The sequence below is a fragment of the Phoca vitulina genome, unplaced genomic scaffold (assembly GCF_004348235.1).
Source record: "Phoca vitulina isolate PV1807 unplaced genomic scaffold, GSC_HSeal_1.0 scaffold8, whole genome shotgun sequence".
Classification (NCBI taxonomy): domain Eukaryota; kingdom Metazoa; phylum Chordata; class Mammalia; order Carnivora; family Phocidae; genus Phoca; species Phoca vitulina.
In genome coordinates, this window is record NW_022589711.1 from 47,273,857 (window position 1) to 47,293,590 (window position 19,734).

At 40.9% G+C, this 19,734-nt stretch overlaps 1 protein-coding gene across 1 annotated transcript in view; it reads right to left on the reverse strand.

The window, feature by feature from the left end:
- The window catches only part of OSBPL11 (oxysterol binding protein like 11), a 98,250-nt gene extending 78,990 nt beyond the window's left edge, over window positions 1-19,260 (reverse strand). Inside the window, exon 1 of the mRNA XM_032406753.1 lies at window positions 19,073-19,260. Within this exon, the coding sequence (XP_032262644.1) occupies window positions 19,073-19,260 (188 nt within the window). The remainder of the gene's footprint in view (window positions 1-19,072) is intronic.
- Between the last annotated feature and the right edge of the window lie 474 nt (window positions 19,261-19,734).

A 19,734-nucleotide genomic window follows, 5' to 3' on the forward strand; every position in this document is an offset into this window, starting at 1 on the left:
CCCACTGCAGGAAGTCAATTCCTCCATAGGCAAATTCCTTTGATCTAGGCTCATTTTCTAGATCTGGTCTTATCTTCTTAACCTGACATTTTCAGGTCAGAACAACGGGACCTAAAAAGCCCTAAGACTTCCACTTCTTTTATTTTAAGGAATAATTCCTGTTATTTTCCAGTAGGTACTTTGTCAAAATCGATGAAGGGTCTGAGATGTTACCCTACTTGCAAGCTAATAAGTTAGCCCAGTTTTATGGATGCTGGCAGAAGGCATGACACTCCTGAGTCAGAGACAAGAGACTTCAGTAGCCACAGCAATAGCTCCCATCACACAGGGCAACGCAAAGAGGACGGACGAGAGACGCCTGCACATGCGGGAGGCTGTGGTCCAGTGAGGAACCTCGTGTACAGGGAACCCAGATCTTTTAGTGAACAGTAAGGCCGCCGGCCTGACCTCTGTAGCAAGGAGACCTTATGTTTATTATACTGGATGGTAAATAAACCTGACTTTTGCTTACAGGGAAGATACTTTATCTTCCAAGACTGTTTGCTATATAAATTTTGGGGAAAAAAACCAGCAAGGAACGAAAGAAGAATTGTCTCCCAACAAGCGTTACTGTGTATTACATTATCCAAGCCTGTCTTTCAGCCACCAGTTCCCCTCCTCAGACCCAAGGACTTCTCTCAATTTCTTGTGTACTTCAGAGATATTCGATGCACCTACAAGTGCACATGTACACACACAAACACACACACGTTATTTTTTAAACAAATGTTTGCAGTTACACACACAGTTCTGTACCTTGCTTTTCTTTTTTTTATGGCTTTTGATTTTTTTTTTTTTTTTGACTGCAAGAGAGAGAGTCCAAGCAGGGGGAGCGGTAGAGGGAGAGGGAGAGGCAAACTCTCCACTGAGTGGGGATCCCGATGTGGGGCTCGATCCCAGGAACCGGGGTCATGACCAGAGCCAAATGCAGACATGTTATTGACTGCCTAAGCCACCCATCGGCCCTGTACTTTGCTTTTCTCAGTCTTCTTAGGGATGGTTTCATACTGACACATACGGCTCTAACTCATTCTTAACATCTGCATAGTCATCCATTTTATGGCAGTATCATATAGTTAACCAGTCCCCCTAGGAACAGAGTTTTGTTTCTAGGCTTTTATTATTACAAATAATGCTGCAACAGAGTTGTACATATCTTTGTATACATTTGCTAAAAGTGAAATTGCTAAGTATATGTGTTTTTAGTTTTTTGGGTTTTTTTTTTTTTTTTGAGAGAGAGAGAACAAGTGGGGGGAGGGAGAGAGAGCGAGAATCTTAAGCAGTCTCCATGCCCAGTGTGGAGCCCGACACGGGGCTTGATCGCACGACCCTGAGATCATGACCTGAGCTAAAATCAAGAGTTGGACACTTAGCCGACTGAGACACCCAGGCACCCCTGTTTTTAGTTTTATAGATGTAGATATCACCAACTTGCTCTCCAAAGAGGCTACAACCATCTTTTCATGTAGAACAAGGGCCTATTTCCTCACACCAGCCGAAAGCAACATTGTTTGCCAACAAAAATAGGGTGTAGCTCTTACCTAAAAACAGGACTTTCAGACATTACTTACTAGTAATGGCTTTTCAATACCCCTTATGTTCAAAATTAAGTTTCTAAAACTTAAGTGTGAGGTAATGTTATACTGTGGAATGAGCCCATAAAAGATATACAGTATCTAGTTCTGATTTTCCCACTGACTACTGCCATGAGTGACCTTGGCCATATCAATCTCTCTCAGCCTCGGTTTTCTCATGTGTTAGATAACCCGTAACCTAAAATGTGTGTACATCACTCATCGCTTGAAACGCTAAAGGTTTTCCTCAACAGAAAATTGTTATTTCAAAAAAGTAAAATTTACAAATAAAAGCAACATTATACTTATAATTAAAAATTTTTAAAGTAGAAACCTTTTCCTGGTACCGTATCTTACTCACATAGTGATATTTACTTATCCCTCATACACTTCCAAAAGGTCTTCACAATAGCCATTTCAGTAAGACCAAGACACCACAGACCAAGAGAATATCGAGCTACTAGAGGTCTCACTGCCACCCTTCCTATCTACATCTATTCTCTCATTCCATTTTGGCATGTCTCTCTCTCTGGTTTTAAACCATACTTAGTTCCCAAATACACTTAGAGTAACATTTTTGTCTGTGACAGAATAATCTAAGAAATGAGTATAAAGAAATGTATTCTTCCTTTGGACTAATTCTAAATTGAAAGTAAAAAGAAAAAACAGAAAAGCATTTTTCTTCCTTCATATTTGAATAAACAAAAAAGAAGGTGACAACCACACAAGATGCAACAAGCAATGTTTGCTTTCATACATTTATTACTGGACTAAAAGAGTTCATTCTTCTTTGGAAAATTTCACATTTATGATCCAAGTAATAACAAATTCAAACACTCAAGTTTTTTTCCCTCCTTAAAGTACCTATAAATATTAATTATTAAAAAAAACAATGTAGGGGCGCCTGGGTGGCTCAGTCTTTAAGCGTCTGCCTTCAGCTCAGGTCATGATCCCAGCTCCTGGGATCGAGCCCCGCATCGGGCTCCCTCCTCGGCGGGAAGCCTGCTTCTCCCTCTCCCACTCCCTCTTTGTGTTCCCTCTCTCGCTGTGTCTCTCTCTGTCAAATAAATAAATAAACTCTTAAAAAAATATATGCTTTTCATTTATGTTATAAATATGTGAAACATCTGCAAAACTGATAAAGAAGTTTTCTTTGTAGAACTGACGGTACAGGCTCAGGCAGCACTTTAAAAAGGCCTCTATCAAGGATAAGAAAGCTGTTTCGGAAGCAACTACTGGTGGCATTTCAGCTCACCATTTCTACCATTCTCATTCCCTTCCCCCCCCTTCTCCCTTTCCCCCATCTCTAGTCTTTGCTCTGTCTGTCCTTTTTCTTTCCCTATTTTCCCTCGTTTCTTTTCTTTTTCTCTCCCTCCCATCCTTTTGACTAGGGTTTCCAGCTGTGGCCAGCAGCAACCACAGACTTCAGTTTCTCCCCTCCAGGGCCCTTCTGACCAACCTCAAGAACAGCAACGGAAGTAAATGGCAAAGGCAGACAAAACTCAAGTATAGAGAGACACTGAGAGGGAAATTATGCTTTGTTACAGGACCTAATAAACCCAAGAGAGAATCCTTTCTTTCGCCACCAGACTAACTTGTTCTAAAACCCAGATGGTAATGCCAAAACAGTAATGTAACTATTTAATCAGGCAATTTGGTTTTAACTTAAACCTGAGTAAGTCTGGACACAAATCATTTTATTAAGCAAAAAAAAGTACAAGGGCAGATTCTCAGAGATGTTCCCTCTCTGCAAGATAGCATAATTTACATCAAGAATATTCTCCACTATTTTTAAAAGCAAAAACAGCAGAGTTTAAAAAGACATAATTTCCCACAGATCTATTTGATGGACAATTTCTGCTGGAACCTAAATTATGCAATTTATCCAAAAAGGACTAAAAAGACTAATTTGCATGTCCTAACATTAACCTGTTTGTATAGTTTTGATACAGTATAACTTCTATGTAAAATATCAACTCAAATGGACTGTATTTAGACCTACAGAGCAAAAATATAAAACACTAAGAAATCAGAGTATACTATAATAAACCAAATCTTTTTCCTCAAGGTTTGGTATAGTTCTCACTAGATTTTTGGAACAATATTTTATAGTTTTCAGTTACGTGCCTCTAAGTCGCCTTTCCCTTATTTTTACTAGCATCAATAGCAAATTGCAGATGAAGAAAACAAAAACTAGGGTACAGAAATATACATTCAACTTTCCTTTAACCCCTTCAGAGAAAAAAAGCAAACATTCATGACTTCTTCAAATCAAACTCAAAATAAGTGGCCAAACCTTGAAGACAGTAAATGTTAGGTTATATTCAGGCAGATCTCCTTTCCCCATTTGCAAATAGGTACTTTTCCTTGTAACAGAGTATTCATAGTGCTAGATACCAGGTATGAGCATAAAAATTATTTTTATACTATACGTTTGTAGACTTCTATCCATTTACTGAAACCCATAACTATCTGCTAATGAGGAAAAGAGATCTGCCTGTTTGTTAATGGTGCTTGGCCAGCATGGAGCCCAAAATAAGAAAAGCAGACCTGTTAGATACCCCAATTTGCTTTTCAGTTCCTCCTCTGGGTAGTTCTCTTCTGTCCATTTCAATAAACAAGTGGCATATTCGCAGATTTGTAAATTTTTCTAAAAGCTGACATGAAGAATATGAAAATAACGGAAAAAAGCACATTTTATAAACTTTAAACATTTATTATGAGGGACGCCTGGGTGGCTCAGATGGTTAAGCGTCTGCCTTCGGCTCAAGTCATGATTCCAGTCCCGCATCGGGCTCCCTGCTCAGTGCAGAGCCTGCTTCTCCCTCTCCCTCTGCCATTCCCTCTGCTTGTGCTCTCTGGCTCTATCTCTCTGTCAAATAAATAAATAAAATCTTAAAAAAAACACCAAAAGCTATTATTATGAAAAAGGAAGGAACAATCCAAAATTAAGAAATCTATTTTCCTTTTAAATGGTGAGCAAAGACCACAACATATGAATATAAATTACTCTGGAAAGAAGAAAATTTAAGGCTAATCTAATAAATTTACTTCTCAGCTTTGGTTTTAAAAAGGGTCATCATGATATAGTTTGCAAATGCAGCTGAGGCTCTTCTTTTTTTTTTTTTTTGAAAGATTTTATTTTTAAGTAATCTCTACACCCAGTGTGGGGTTTGAATTCACAATACCAAGATCAAGAATGGCATGCTCTACAAACTGAGCTAGCCAGGCACCCCTCTTCTCTTTCTGAGTCTTTTTCAGATTCCTCCCAAATAAGCCTTGGGAGTCCTTACTTTTCACTGTTATGAATGTATACATTAATTTGGAATTAACACATGGTAGAGGCTATTTGCTGCATGAGTTAGAACACTAGTAAATGATGAAACCACCATGTTCTAAACTATTTATCAGTAATAATTCATTCCTTGGGGCACCTGCGTGGCTCAGTCAGTTAAGTAAGCATCTGATTCTTGATTTCAGCTCAGGTCATGGTCTCAGGGTCATGGGATCGAGCCCTGCGTGGGCTCCACACTCAGCATGGAGTTGCTTGAGAGTCTCTCTCTGCCCCTCCCCCACTTGCAAGCACATGCACTCTCTCTCTCTCAATAAAATCTTTTAAAAATAATAATTATTGGGCGCCTGGGTGGCTCAGTCGTTAAGCGTCTGCCTTCGGCTCAGGTCATGATCCCAGGGTCCTGGGATCGAGTCCCACATCGGGCTCCCTGCTCGGCAGGAAGCCCGCTTCTCCCTCTCCCACTCCTCCTGCTTGTGTTCCTGCTCTTGTTATCTCTCTGTCAAATAAATAAATAAAATCTTTAAAAATAATAATAATTATTATTATTATTAATGGACCACCTGGGTGGCTCAGTCGGTTAAACATCTGCCTTCGCTCAGGTCATGATCCAGGGTCCTGGACTGAGCCCCGCATCGGGCTCTCTGCTCAGCAGGGAGTCTGCTTCTCCCTCCCCTTCTGCCCACCAACAGCTCGTGCTCGCTCTCTCTTGCTCTATCTCAAATAAATAAAATGTTTAAAAAAATAATTATTATTACTCATTCCTTTAGAGAATTTATTTACCACTATGCAAATAACTACGTAGAAATAAAAGTTCTTCCACTTACTAGCTATGTAGCCCTGGCCAATTCATTGACTTCCGTTTTCTTCAACTGTAAAATGGGGATAACAATGTCCTACTTTCCTCTAAGAGCTGTTGTGAGGGTTAAATGTGATAACAGAAGTGAAAACATTCTGGATACTATAAAGGCAATTATCTACCTTCCTAATGCCCCACATCTCTAAGGTCTAGCTGGATATGCAACTTAAACATTCTGGCAACTTTAGCTCAACATACCTAAAACGAAATCCATCATTTGACTCCCCATAATCTGTTTCTCCTATAGATTTCTCAAAGTTTCAAACCTGGATGACTGATGCCAATTTTTACTTCCTTCCTTCACTACAACCCTCCATCCAATCAATCACCAAGGTCTGTCAACCTTCCTCTAACAGTTTCCTTCTTTTCCAGCCTACTAACACCTTCCCTGTATTATCTCATATGTAGGTCATTGCAACAGATCTCCTAGTTGCTCCTCTTATTCCCTGACAATCAATTTCAGTCCCTAACTCTTAGCTTTAGAAACAAATTTCCAACTGCCTACTTGTCAAATCTATCTCAACAGAAGATGACAATCTAGAGTCTATTTACACTAACATCTGTAATAGGCACCTTCTTGCATGGCTCCCAATGATCCCCACCTGCTGGTTTTCACATCCTTGTGTAGGCTGACCTTTATCACTTACTTCTAACGTATAGTGAAAAGTGATGGGACTTCACTTCCATGTTTAAGTTACAAAAGACTGTGACTTCCATTTTTTTTTTTTGTAGTTTTTAATTTTATTATGTTATGTTAGTCACCATACAATACATCATTAGTTTTTTTTTTTTTTTAAAGATTTTATTTATTTATTTGAGAGAGAGAGAATGAGAGAGAGCACATGAGAGGGGGGAGGGTCAGAGGGAGAAGCAGACTCCCCGCTGAGCAGGGAGCCCGATGCGGGACTCGATCCCGGGACTCCAGGATCATGACCCGAGCCGAAGGCAGTCGCTTAACCAACTGAGCCACCCAGGCACCCACATCATTAGTTTTTGATGTAGTGATCCATGATCCATTGTTTTCGTATAACACCCAGTGCTCCATGCAGTACGTGCCCTCCTTAATACCCATCACTGGGCTAACCAATCCCCCCTCCCCTCTAAAACCCTGTTTGTTTCTCAGCTCCATAGTCTCTCATGGTTCATCTCTCCCTCCAACTCCCCCCGCCCATTTCTCCCTTCCTTCTCCTAATGTCCTCCATGTTATTCCTTATGTTCCACAAATAAGTGAAACCATATGATAATTGACTTTCTCTGCTTGACTTATTTCACTTAGCATAATCTCCTCCAGTCCCATCCATGTTGATGTAAAAGTTGGGTATTCATCTTTTCTGATGGCTGAGTAATATTCCATTGTATATATGGACCACATCTTCTTTATCCATTCATCTGTTGAAGGGCATCTCGGCTCTTTCCACAGTTTGGCTATTGCGGACATTGCTGCTATGAACATTGGGGTGCATATGGCCCTTCTTTTCACTACATCTGTGTCTTTGGGGTAAATACCCAGTAGTGCAATTGCTGGGTCATAGGGTAGCTCTATTTTTAAATTTTTGAGGAACCTCCACACTGTTTTCCAAAGTGGCTGTACCAACTTGCATTCCCACCAACAGTATAAGAGGGTTCCCCTTTCTCCACAACCTCTCCAACATTTCTTGTTTCTTTCCCTGTCCATTTTTGCCATTCTAACTGGTGTAAGGTGGTATCTCAGTGTGGTTTTGATTTGGATTTCCCTGATGGCTAATGATGATGAACATTTTTTCATGTGTCTGTTAGCCATTTGTATGTCTTCTTCAGAGAAGTGTCTGTTCATCTCTTCTGCCCACTTTTTGACTTGATTATTTGTTTTTTGGGTGTTGAGTTTGAGAAGTTCTTTATAGATCTTGGATACCAGCCCTTTATCTGTAGTGTCATTTGCAAATATCTTCTCCCATCCTGTGGGTTGCCTCTTTGTTTTGTTGACTGTTTCCTTTGCTGTGCAGAAGCTTTTTATCTTGATGAAGTCCCAAAAGTTCATTTTTGCTTGTTTCACGAGCTTTTGGAGATGTATCTTGAAAGAAGTTGCTGTGGCTGATGTCAAAGAGGTTACTGCCTATGTTCTCCTCTAGGATTTTGATGGATTCCTGTCTCACATTGAGGTCTTTCATGCACTTTGAGTTTATCTTTGTGAATGGTGTTAGAGAATGGTCGAGTTTCATTCTTCTGCATGTGGCTGTCCAATTTTCCCAGCACCATTTATTGAAGAGACTGTCTTTTTTCCATTGCATGTTTTTTCCTGCTTTGTCAAAGATTATTTGACCATAGAGTTGAGGGTCCATATTTGGGTTCTCTATTCTGTTCCCTTGGTCTGTATGTCTGTTTTTGTGCCAGTACCATGCTGTCTTGGTGATCACTGATTTGTAATATAGCTTGAAATCGGGCAACGTGATGCCCCCAGCTTTGTTTTTCTTTTTCAACATCTCCTTGGCGATTCGGGGTCTTTTCTGATTCCATACACATTTTAGGATTGTTTGTTCCAGCACTTTGAAAAATGTCATTGGAATTTGGATCGGGATGGCATTGAAGGTATAGATTGCTCTGGGTAGCATAGACATTTTAACAATGTTTATTCTTCCGATCCATGAGCATGGAATATTTTTCCATCTTTTTGTGTCTCCTTCAATTTCTTTCATGAGTGTTTTGTAGTTCCTAGAGTATAGACCCTTTACCTCTTTGGTTAGGTTTATTCCGAGGTATCTTATGGTTTTTGGTGCTATTGTAAATGGAATCGTTTCTCTAATTTCTCTTTCTACAGTTGCGTTGTTAGTGTATAAGAAAGCAACTGATTTCTGTGCATTGATTTTGTATCCTGCCACATTACTGAATTGCTGGATGAGTTCTAGTAATTTGGGGGTTGAGTCTTTTGAGTTTTCCACATAAAGTATCATGTCGTCTGCAAAAAGAGAGAGTTTGACTTCTTCTTTGCCAATTTGAATACCTTTTATTTCTTTTTGTTGTCTGATTGCTGTTGCTAGGACTTCTAGTACTATGTTGAACAACAGTGGTGAGAGTGGGCACCCTTGACGTGTTCCTGATCTTAAGGGAAAGGCTCTCAGCTTTTCCCCATTGAGGATGATATTTGCTGTGGGTTTTTCATAGATGGATTTTATGAGCTTGAGGAATGTTCCCTCTATCCCTATACTCTGGAGAGTTTTAATCAGGAAAGGATGTTGTATTTTGTCAAATGCTTTTTCTGCATCAATTGAGAGGACCATATGGTTCTTCTCCCTCATCTTTTTTTTTTTTTAAAGATTTTTTTTATTTATTTGACAGCACAAGCAGAGGGAGAGAGAGGGAGAAGCACGCTCCCTGCTGAGCAAGGAGCCCCATGTGGGACTCGATCCCAGGACCCTGGGATCATGACCTGGGCCAAAGGCAGCCGCTTAACCGACTGAGCCACCCAGGCGTCCCTCTTCTCCCTCTTCTTATTGTGTTCTATCACACTGATTGATTTGCGAATGTTGAACCACCCTTGCATCCCGGGGATAAATCCCACTTGGTCGTGGTGGATGATCCTTTTAATGTATTGTTGGGTCCTATTAGTTAGGATTTTGTTGGGGATTTTGGAATCCATATTCATCAGGGATATCGGTCTGAAATTCTCCTTTTTGATGGGGTCTTTGCCTGGTTTGGGGATTAAGGTAATGCTGGCCTCATAGAATGAGTTTGGAAGTTTTCCTTCTGTTTCTATTTTTTGAAACAGCTTCAGTAGAATAGGTATTATTTCTTCTTTGAATGTTTGGTAGAAGTCCCCAGGGAATCCATCAGGCCCTGGACTCTTGTTTTTGGGGAAGTTTTTGATCACTGCTTCAATCTCATTACTGGTTATTGGCCTATTCAGGTTGTCAATTTCTTCCTGTTTCAGTCTTGGCAGCTTATAGGTTTCCAGGAAGGCCTCCATTTCATCCAGATTGCTCAGTTTATTGGCATATAGTTGTTGATAATAATTTCTAATAATTGTTTCTATTTCCTTGGTGTTAGTCGTGATCTCTCCCCTTTCATTCATAATTTTATTAGTTTGGGTCCTTTCTCTCTTCTTTTGGATAAGTCTGGCCAGTGGTTTATCGATCTTATTAATTCTTTCAAAGAACCAACTTCTAGTTTCGTTGATCTGATCTACTGTGTTTCTGGTTTCTAATTCATTAATTTCTGCTCTAATTTTAATTATTTCTTCTGATGCATGGCTTAGGCGTCGTTTGTTGCTTTTTCTCTAGTTCTTTAAGGTGTAGAGTTAGTTGGTGAATTTGGGATTTTTCTATTTTTTTGAGTGAGGCTTGGATGGCTATGTATTTCCCCCTTAGGACCGCCTTTGCAGTATCTCATAGGTTTTGGACCGATGTATTTTCGTTCTCACTGATTTCTATGAATTGTTTAAGCTCTTCTTTGATTTCTTGGTTGACCCAAACATTCTTGAGCAGAGTGGTCTTTAGCTTCCAAGTGTTTGAATTTCTGCCAAATTTTTTCTTGTGATTGAGTTCCAGTTTTAGAGCATTGTGGTCTGAGAACATGCAGGGAATAATCTCAATCTTTTGGTATCAGTTGAGACCTGATTTGTGACCCAGTATATGGTCTATTCTGGAGAAAGTTCCACACGTGCTCGAGAAGAATGAGTATTCTGTTGTTTTAGGGTGGAATGTTCTGTAAATATCTATGAGGTCCATCTGGTCCAATGTATCATTCAAAGCTCTTGTTTCCTTGTTGATTTTCTGCTTAGATGACCTGTCCATTGCTGAGAGTGGAGTATTGAGGTCTCCTACAATTAACGTATTGTTATCAATATGACTCTTTATTTTGGTTAACAGTTGGCTTATGTAGATGGCTGCTCCCATGTTGGGGGCATAGATATTTACAATTGTTAGATCTTCTTGTTGGATAGACCCTTTAAGAATGATATAGTGTCCTTCTGTGTCTCTTATTACGGACTTTAGTTTAAAATCTAATTTGTCTGATATAAGAATTGCTACCCCAGCTTTCTTTTGAGGTCCGCTGGCATGGAAGATGGATCTCCATCCCTTCACTTTCAGTCTGGATGTATCTTTAGGTTCAAAATGAGTCTCTTGTAGACAGCATATGGATGGGTCCTGTCTTTTTATCCAATCTGCAACCCTGTGCCGTTTTATGGGAGCGTTTAGGCCATTCACGTTGAGAGTGATTATTGAAAGATATGAATTGTCATCATGTTGCCTGTGAAGACGTTGTTTTTATAGATTGTCCCTGTAAATTTCTGTTGTAGATCACTCTTGGGGTCTTTCTCCTTTTATAGAACCCCCCTTAATATTTCTTGCAGGGCCGGCTTAGTGGTCACATATTCTTTCAATTTCTGCCGGTCGTGGAAGCTCTGCATCTCTCCATCCATTCTAAATGAAAGCCTTGCTGGATAAAGTATTCTTGGCTGCATGTTCTTCTCATTTAGTACCCTGAATATGTCTTGCCAGGCCTTTCTGGCTTGCCAGGTCTCTGTGGATAGGTCTGACGTTATTCTGATGTTCCTCCCTCTGTACGTAAGGAATCTCTTCCCCCTAACTGCCCTTAAGATGGTTTCCTTGGTTCTAAGATTTGCAAGTTTTACTATTACATGCCAGGGTGTTGGCCTGTTTTCCTTGATCTTAGGAGGGGTCCTCTCTGCCTCTAGGACTCGAATATTTGTTTCATTCCCCAGATTAGGGAAGTTCTCAGCTACGATTTGCTCAAATACATCTTCTAGCCCTCTCTCTCTCTCCACTCCCTCCAGGATTCCAATTATTCTGACATTGGAACGCCTCATGGTGTCACTTATTTCTCTGATTCTATTTTCATGGATTCTGAGTTGTTTTTCCCTGGCCTCCTCTTTTCCCTTTTTATCTATTATATTGTCTTCCAGATCGCTTATTCTCTCTTCTGTCTCAGTTACCCTAGCTGTTAGATTATCTAGATTGGATTGGATCTCATTGATAGCATTTTTAAGTTCTGCCAATTCACCTTTTATTTCTGCCCTTAGAGACTCTATGTTGCCATTAATTGATTTCTCCATTCTAGCCATTGTCTTCACAATTGCTAGCCTGAATTCCATCTCCGACATCTTGGTTATATCTGCATCCATTTGTAAATCTCCAGCATAAGTCATAATCTCTGAGTCTTTTCTGTTTTGGGGGCTCCTCCTCCTAGTCATTCTGTTGATGGGTGTTTGAGGGAATGTATAGAGTCCAAACTATTGACCAGAACCCAAGCAAGATGCACCTGTTTTCTTGGGACCTTAGGGTTGCTGGCCTCTTGTTTTCCCAGCCTGTCTTCTGTGGGAGGGGCCTGCCGCGCTGTTACTCAGGCAACCCTGTTTGGGCGGAGTTGCCCTGCGCCCCTGTGGCGGGGGATGGGCTCAGTGGGAATCAGTCTTTGGGGCTTTTGTTCTCTGGCGCCTTTCCCTGGCGGCTTTCCGTGTCTCTTCCGCGAGTCAGAGCAGAAGAGACCGTTTCCAACCCTCTGCCTCAGAGCAGAGAGACCTCAGTCTGTTCTTCAGTGAGCTCTCCAGGCCACACTGTCTCCGTTTCTGTCCGTGCTGCTATAAACTGCAGCGTCCTGGGTTGTGCGCCCCTCCGCAGCGCTCCCAGTCCTGCCTCCAGGTCGGGGCACGTCTCTGCCCCTTGTGCTTCTAAAACCGCCAGCCGCCCCCAATTCGCGCGCGCGGGACTCCGCCGCTTGGGGTTTCCACCCCGGGGGTTGCAGTTCACCGGCGCAACCCCGGCGCACCGGGTTTCCGTCTGGGAGGCTGCAGTTCCCGTGCGCGCAACCATCGCTCCGGTTTCTGTCCGGGTGGCTGTGGTTCCCGTGCACGTGACCCCGCCGGTCTGGTTTTCCACCCGGGGTGCTGCCCTAAAGTTCTTTCCCGACACTACCGGTCTGTGAGTCTGTGCCCGTCCGCAGCGCGCGAGGCTGTCACTCACCGGTGGTGTAGGATTCCCACGTCCAGGCACCCTCCCGCCGCCGTTTATCCTCCGATATCTGCCCGCAGGATCACGGCTCTCCGCTTCGTACCTCAAAACCAACGGCCTGCGATATTCTGTTTGTAAAGATCCAGATCTTCTTACATCTCAGGTTGGTTTCGTGGGTGCTCAGAGTGGTCTGGTAGATATCCAGCTCAATTCCAGGGACCAGTTGAAATAGGGTCCCCTACTCCTCCGCCATCTTTCCCCCCTCCTGTGACTTCCATCTTGATAGCATTCTCTTGCTTTCTCATTTCCTCACTCTGATGAAACATGCTGCCAAGTAGTAAGACGCTCTGTGGAGAGGCCATGCAGCCAGGAACCAAAGGACGCCACTGGCAGTCAGTTTATAAAGAACTGAGGTCTTTGTCCAACAGGTCAAGAGAACTGTATTGTGCCAAGAGCCACGAGTGAGCCAGGAAGTGAATTCTTCCCAGTTGAGCCTCAAGATGACTGTAGCCTTCTGAAAGACCCAAAACCAGTGGACCCACCTACACTTCACAACACTGTGGGATAAAAAATGTTGCTGTTTCAACACACTAAATTTTGGGGCAATTTGTAACACAAAAGTAGATAATACACTATCTCACATATTTCAAAATAAATTCAAAATAAATATATAGTTACCAAATCATTTTAAAACTACACGAAAATAAATATTTATTAAAAACATAACTTTCGGACAGCTGGGTGGCTCAGTTGGTTAAGCATCTGCCTTTGGCTCAGGTCATGATCCCAGGGTCCTGGGATCGAGCCCCGCATCGGGTTCCCTGCTCATCCAGGAGTCTGCTTCTCCCTCTCCCCCTCTCTGCCCTTCCCCACACTTGCTTATGAATGCACGCATGCGCTCTCTCTTAAATAAATAAAAATCTTAAAAAAAAAAAAAACTTTCTAGGGGCGCCTGACAGGCTCAGTTGGTGGAACATGCAACCCTTGATCTCGGGGTTGTGAGTACAAGCCCCACATTGGGCATGGAAAGTACTTTAAAAAAATTAAAAACTATATAACTTTCTATAATTTGAAGTGAGAGGAAAAAAAGGTATAAGAGTTCCGACTGATAAAAGTTTTCCATATGCCTGAAAACATGTAAAAATTAAAACACAGCTAGGAAAATCTTTTTACCAAGTTTAGCAAATAATTTAACTGTACAAAATTAAAATATGTTGTATATATTCATTATATAAAGAACTAATATAAGTTTCTCTGGAACTACAGTGAAGAAATCAGTATTTAAAAAGATAAATAAAAGATAGTGACTCCAGGGAGGGAAACTGGGCAAGTGGGACAAGTATGTAAGGTAAGCATTTCTTATACTCTTTTACCTGTTTAAAAAAAAAAAAGGCAACAAAATATCTTTAAAGTACTATTGGTATTAAAAATTAAAAATATTAACTGACATGTAATATTTTAAAAATATACTTCAAGTATATTAACAAGAAAAATACTAAGAAAAAATTAATAGAAAAATGAATAAAACATATAAGCAGACACTTCACAAAAAATATATATATATAATTAATCATAAAAAAAAGTAACTCAAAATGGATCAGAGACCTAAATGTAAGTGCTAATATAAACTCTTAGACAAAAACAAATGCATTAACCTTTGCAGTCCTGGACTTGGCAATGGTTTCTTAGATGTGACACCAAGTATAAGCAAAAAAATAAAAAAAACTGATTGGGTTTCATGAAAATTAAAAGCTTTTGTGATGTAAACAATATCATCAAGAAAGTGAAAATGTACTCCACAGAATAGATTTGCAAATCATCTATCTGACAAGGGAAATGTATCCAGAATACATAAAAACCTCTTACAACTCTATAATAAAAAGATAAATAATCCAACTTAAAAATGGGCAAAGGATCTGAATAGACATTTCTCCAAAGAAGATATACAAATGACCAGTAAGTACATGGAACGACACTCAATGTTATCAGACATCAGGAAAATGCAATTCAAAGCCACAATGAGATACCATTTCACAAACCACTAGGATAGTTAAAATCAAAAAGACAAGTGCTGACAAGGATGTGAAGAAATTAAAACCCTAATACACTGCTGGCAAGAATGTAAAATGGTGCAGCCGCTTTAAGAAAGTAGTCTGGCAGTTCCTCAAAAAGTTAAACATAAAGTTACCATATGAACCAGCAATTCCATCCTGGATATACACCCAAGAGAAATGAAAACACATGTCCACAGAAAACCTGAATGCAAATGTTCAAAGTAGCATTATTCATAATAGCCACAAAACGGAAACAACCCAAATGTCCATCAACGGGATGAATGGATAAGCAAAGTGTGGTACATTCATATAATGGAATATTATGCAGCCATAAAAAATGAAGTAATGATACACGTTACAGCATTTATAAACCTTGAAAACATTACCCTAATTAATTTTCTAAGTTTGCAAAGCCAAAGCCCAGGGTCTGAATCATAGGGCCTTTACTGAATTTCAACTACTCAATAAGACATAACCAAAAATTTTCATTTTTAAAATGGGATAGTAGCAAATTACAGGTAGACAGTTGGATGCATTGGCTCCCAAGTTCCAGAAATAGCTGAGGCCATGGAAGAGAATGAGATAGACAGAAAACATGCAGCTTAAGATGATGATGAAATATCACACCAGCTTTTTAAGGAAAAGAGCCAACCAAAGATACTGAGAAAGTAACAGTCAGAGGGATAAAGGAGAAACCAAAAGAAAGTAATAAAGTCAAGAAAAGAGGGGTGCCTGGCTGGCTCAGTCAAGTGGAGCATGCAACTCTTGATCTCAGGGGTTTTGAGTTACAGCACAACGCTGGGTATAGAGATTGCTTAAAAATAATATCTTAAAAAAAAAAAAGACAAACCCATCAAGAAAAGAGTTGTAACAAATAGACTTACAGAGAAATAAATGGGAATACGAATCTAAAACGATTCAACCTTTTCACTCATATCCTTGGTGAGGATAGAGCCAACTGTCTTGAGTTGAGCAATAAATGAGGATTAAGGAAAAGGAGGCAGCTGAGTGTAAATGACTTTCAAGAGGAAAGGATTAGGTTGGGTTTTATTATTGTTGTTGTTTTTAAAGTCTAGAGACTGAGTCTCAAGGGAAGCAGCCAGGAGCGAGCAACACAGGACAGTGAAGAAAACTGCTTGATCAATGTCCTAGAGGACAAAGGGACAAATTAGATTGGGGGCTAGGTTGAAGGATTAGCCTTGGACAAACCTCATTAAAATAAAAATATGTCAGTATGTAAATGCAGTAATACATTATATATCTGCACCCATGGGGAAGAGTTTGACATAACTGCATTTTCCAGATATTTAAGCTTCTTTTCTTTCAGCTATTTCCTTTGAAATTGTTCACCACTGTATCATATGGTATCTTCTTAAACATAGTGTGCTTTCCTGGATGACTTAGGTCATTGTGACTGATTATTGTACTAGGAAGTAATATAGCTGAGTCTGCATGTTAATTTTTCAAATCTTCTTGGACTATCCTACATTGTCAGTTGCCATTTTCGCTGGTATATTTCCCGTGATAACCTTTTTCACTTGTGCTTCCAACAGATTCTAGTTTGAAAATTACATAACCATTAAATAATACCCTAAATAAGGGACAATACAATTCTGAATCAAAGTACAAGAGTAAAGTGCATGGTTTTATGACAACTCTCTCCAGGACTAAGAAACCTGTTTCACTTTTCAATTCATTTGAGACTGGGTTTCAAAAAGTTGAGGATATCAGAAGACTGACTTCTGAATTGGAATATTACTTTATTTTGCTTCCTTAAGTCATATCAAAATATCCCTACCAAGTAACTGATAATGTTATATGGTTAGTCTTAAGGCACCAAAAAAAAAAAAAGATCATGCTGATGCCTAAACATCTCACAATAACTAAATATACTTTCTTGTCCTATTATCACTTACCAATAAAAAGTTATAATTTTCTACACTTCATTTCTGTATGCTAATATAGTCACGCATTTTTCACATATATGGATACTATTCATGATAAATATACATCCTTCACAAAATCTTGGCTTTAATCCCTTTCAGATTTCACAACTACAAACAGCACAGGGCTGAAAAGGACTAGAATTAGATACACGGGCAGTCAATTAACCAAAACTTAACAATTCATTCCTTTAGTTTCAATACCATGAAATAGCCTGATTTCATTCATTCTTAAGATTCTGGTGATCTAGCCATTCTATTTCTGGGTATCTATCTGGAAAAACAAAACAAAACAAAAAAAACATTAACTTGAAAAGATTATCTGCACTCCCATGTTCAATGCATTATTTACAATAGCCAAGACATGGAAGCAACCTAAGTGTCCATCAACAGATGAACAAATAAAGAAAATGTGGTATATAAAATGGAGTATTACTCAGCCACAAAAAAAGGGAAATCTTGCCATTTGCAACATGGATGGACCTTGAGGGCATTATGTTAAATGAAATAAGTTAGACAAAGACAAGCAAATACTGTATGGTCTCACTTATATGTGGAATCTAAAAAAACAAAACAAAATAAAAACAAACTCATAGATACAGAGACAGATCCGTGGCTGCCAGAGAGGAAGTGTGGGGTGGAGTGTTGGGCTATGAACTAGGTGAAAGTGATCAAAAGGTACAAGCTTCCAGTTACAAAATAAGTCCTGGGGATGTAATGCACAGCATGGTGACTATAATAAATGATACTATATTGTGTATTTTTAAGTGCTTAGAAATCTTGTAAGTTCTCATCGAAATAAAAAAAAAATACTGGGGGCGCCTGGGTGGCTCAGTTGGTTGGGCGACTGCCTTTGGCTCGGGTCATGATCCTGGAGTCCCGGGATCGAGTCCCGCATCGGGCTCCCTGCTCGGCGGGGGGTCTGCTTCTCTCTCTGACCCTCCTCTCTCTCATGCTCTCTCTCTCTCTCAATAAATAAATAAAAATCTTTAAAAAAAAAAAAATACTGTAACTACTGGGGTGCCTCAGCTCACTTGGTTAGGTGACCGACTCTTGATTTCAGCTCTGGTTGGGATGTCAGGGTGGTGATATTGAGCCTCAAGTTGGACTTCACACAGGGAGTCTACTTGAAATTCTCTCCCTCTCCCTCTGCCCCTGCCTTTGCATGCCTGGTGCTGGTGCCCTCTTGCACGGGCACGCGTGCTCTCTCACTCTCTCTCTAAAATAAATAAATGAATAAATCCTTAAAAAATATATTGTAACTATATACAGTGATGGATGTTCACTAGACGTACTGTGATCATTTCCAAAAGACACTCAAATATGGAATCATTATGTTGTACATGTGAATATAATTAAGTTACATGTCAAGTATATCTCAATTAAAAAGATTCTGGATGATTATATAGCTCTCTACTTTACATATCAAAAACAAAAACAAAAACAAAACCAACATTGCTTCTCCAGCACTCTTCCTATTCCTTAAATTTTTTCTTCGTATTGATAAAAATTAACAAATGTAGAATTTCTCAGCCAGGGGCGCCTGGGTGGCTCAGTTGGTTAAGCGACTGCCTTCGGCTCGGGTCATGATCCTGGAGTCCCTGGATCGAGTCCCGCATCGGGCTCCCTGCTCGGCGGGGAGTCTGCTTCTCCCTCTGACCCTCCCCCATCTCATGCTCTCTCTCTGTCTCATTCTCTCTCTCAAATAAATAAATAAAATCTTTAAAAAAAAAAAAAAAAAAAAAAGAATTTCTCAGCCAGACAGAGCTTGTAAATGGCCTGACCAACTCAAACGGAAACATCTTCAGGCTCACTGGTCTAGAGCAGGAGAGGCAGGAGCATCTGCACCCTTGCCCCTGTATTCCAATTATTTATGTATACCTCCCCTTCTAAGTCACAAACTGAGGCAAGAATCTTATGTAACGATTCCATTCAATCCCTTGACAAATGTTTTGAGCACCTAGCATTTGCTAGTCTCTGGAGAGAGCTGAGTTAAGCAGTTCCTGCCCTCGGTCCTGCAGAGCAGGCAGGCCTGTAAACAAATTACAACGCGAGCAAAAACAGAAGTGAGTGCAGAAAAATTAAATCAGAGGAGGGATTAACTCTAGGGATGCTGGAGGAACTTCAGGGATACATTTATGTGTTCTCCAAAAGGCCTTCAATAAATACCTGTTGAATGGACGAATGAATGAATGAATGAATGAATGAATGAAAGAAAATCTTGCTAATGAAAGAGGAGGTCCCGGGTCCAACTGAGAGGCTGCTTCTGGAAGTCAGTGGGTAACTTCACCTTTCAACAACTGCACAAATGCAGACTCCAGCATACTTACCCCACCTGAGGAAATCACCCTGAAGAAAGTGCCGTACCTGTACTGCCAGCCCTTCGCACCGCCACCGCGGCCGCCGCCGCCGCCGCCTCCACCCCCGCAGCTGCTGTTGCCGCTGTTCTTGTTCGGGGTCACCGCGGCGGCCAGGCCCTCCAGCTTGCCTTCACTCTCTGACACTTTCATTGTCGACACGGGTTCACCCCCCTGCATCTTAACGCCAAAGTCCATTTGCCCTTCTTGCGCGGGAGAGAACAACTCCGCAGAGTAGTTTTGTAGGTGATTAATTCTTAAGATTCGATCCGAAGGTGATTCCGGTTACTAAATCAGGCCGCGGCTGGAGTGGGAATCGTCAAATGGTCCAGGGAAGGAATACAGGCATTCCTACCGAAGGCAAACTTTTAAGAGGGCAGGGGTGGCAATGAGGACGGAGATCCTTTAAATATGTATCTCCCTCCCGGCAAAAGCTAGGAGGAAAAAAGCTCACCCTGCCAGAGGGTTTGGTGGCATACTCAAAAGCTGGAGCAGCGTGGGGAGGGCGCGGACTCGAGCCAAGACGGCGGGGCGAAGGACGGAGGACCACGGAGCGCGACCCGAGGCCTGACCTCTGAGCTGACGGCCTGACCCACCGCGCTCCCTCTTCTCCTCCAGCGGGTCCTCTGCGGGAGGGTTTCGTCCAGCCCGCTCGACGGTTCCCGCCGCAGC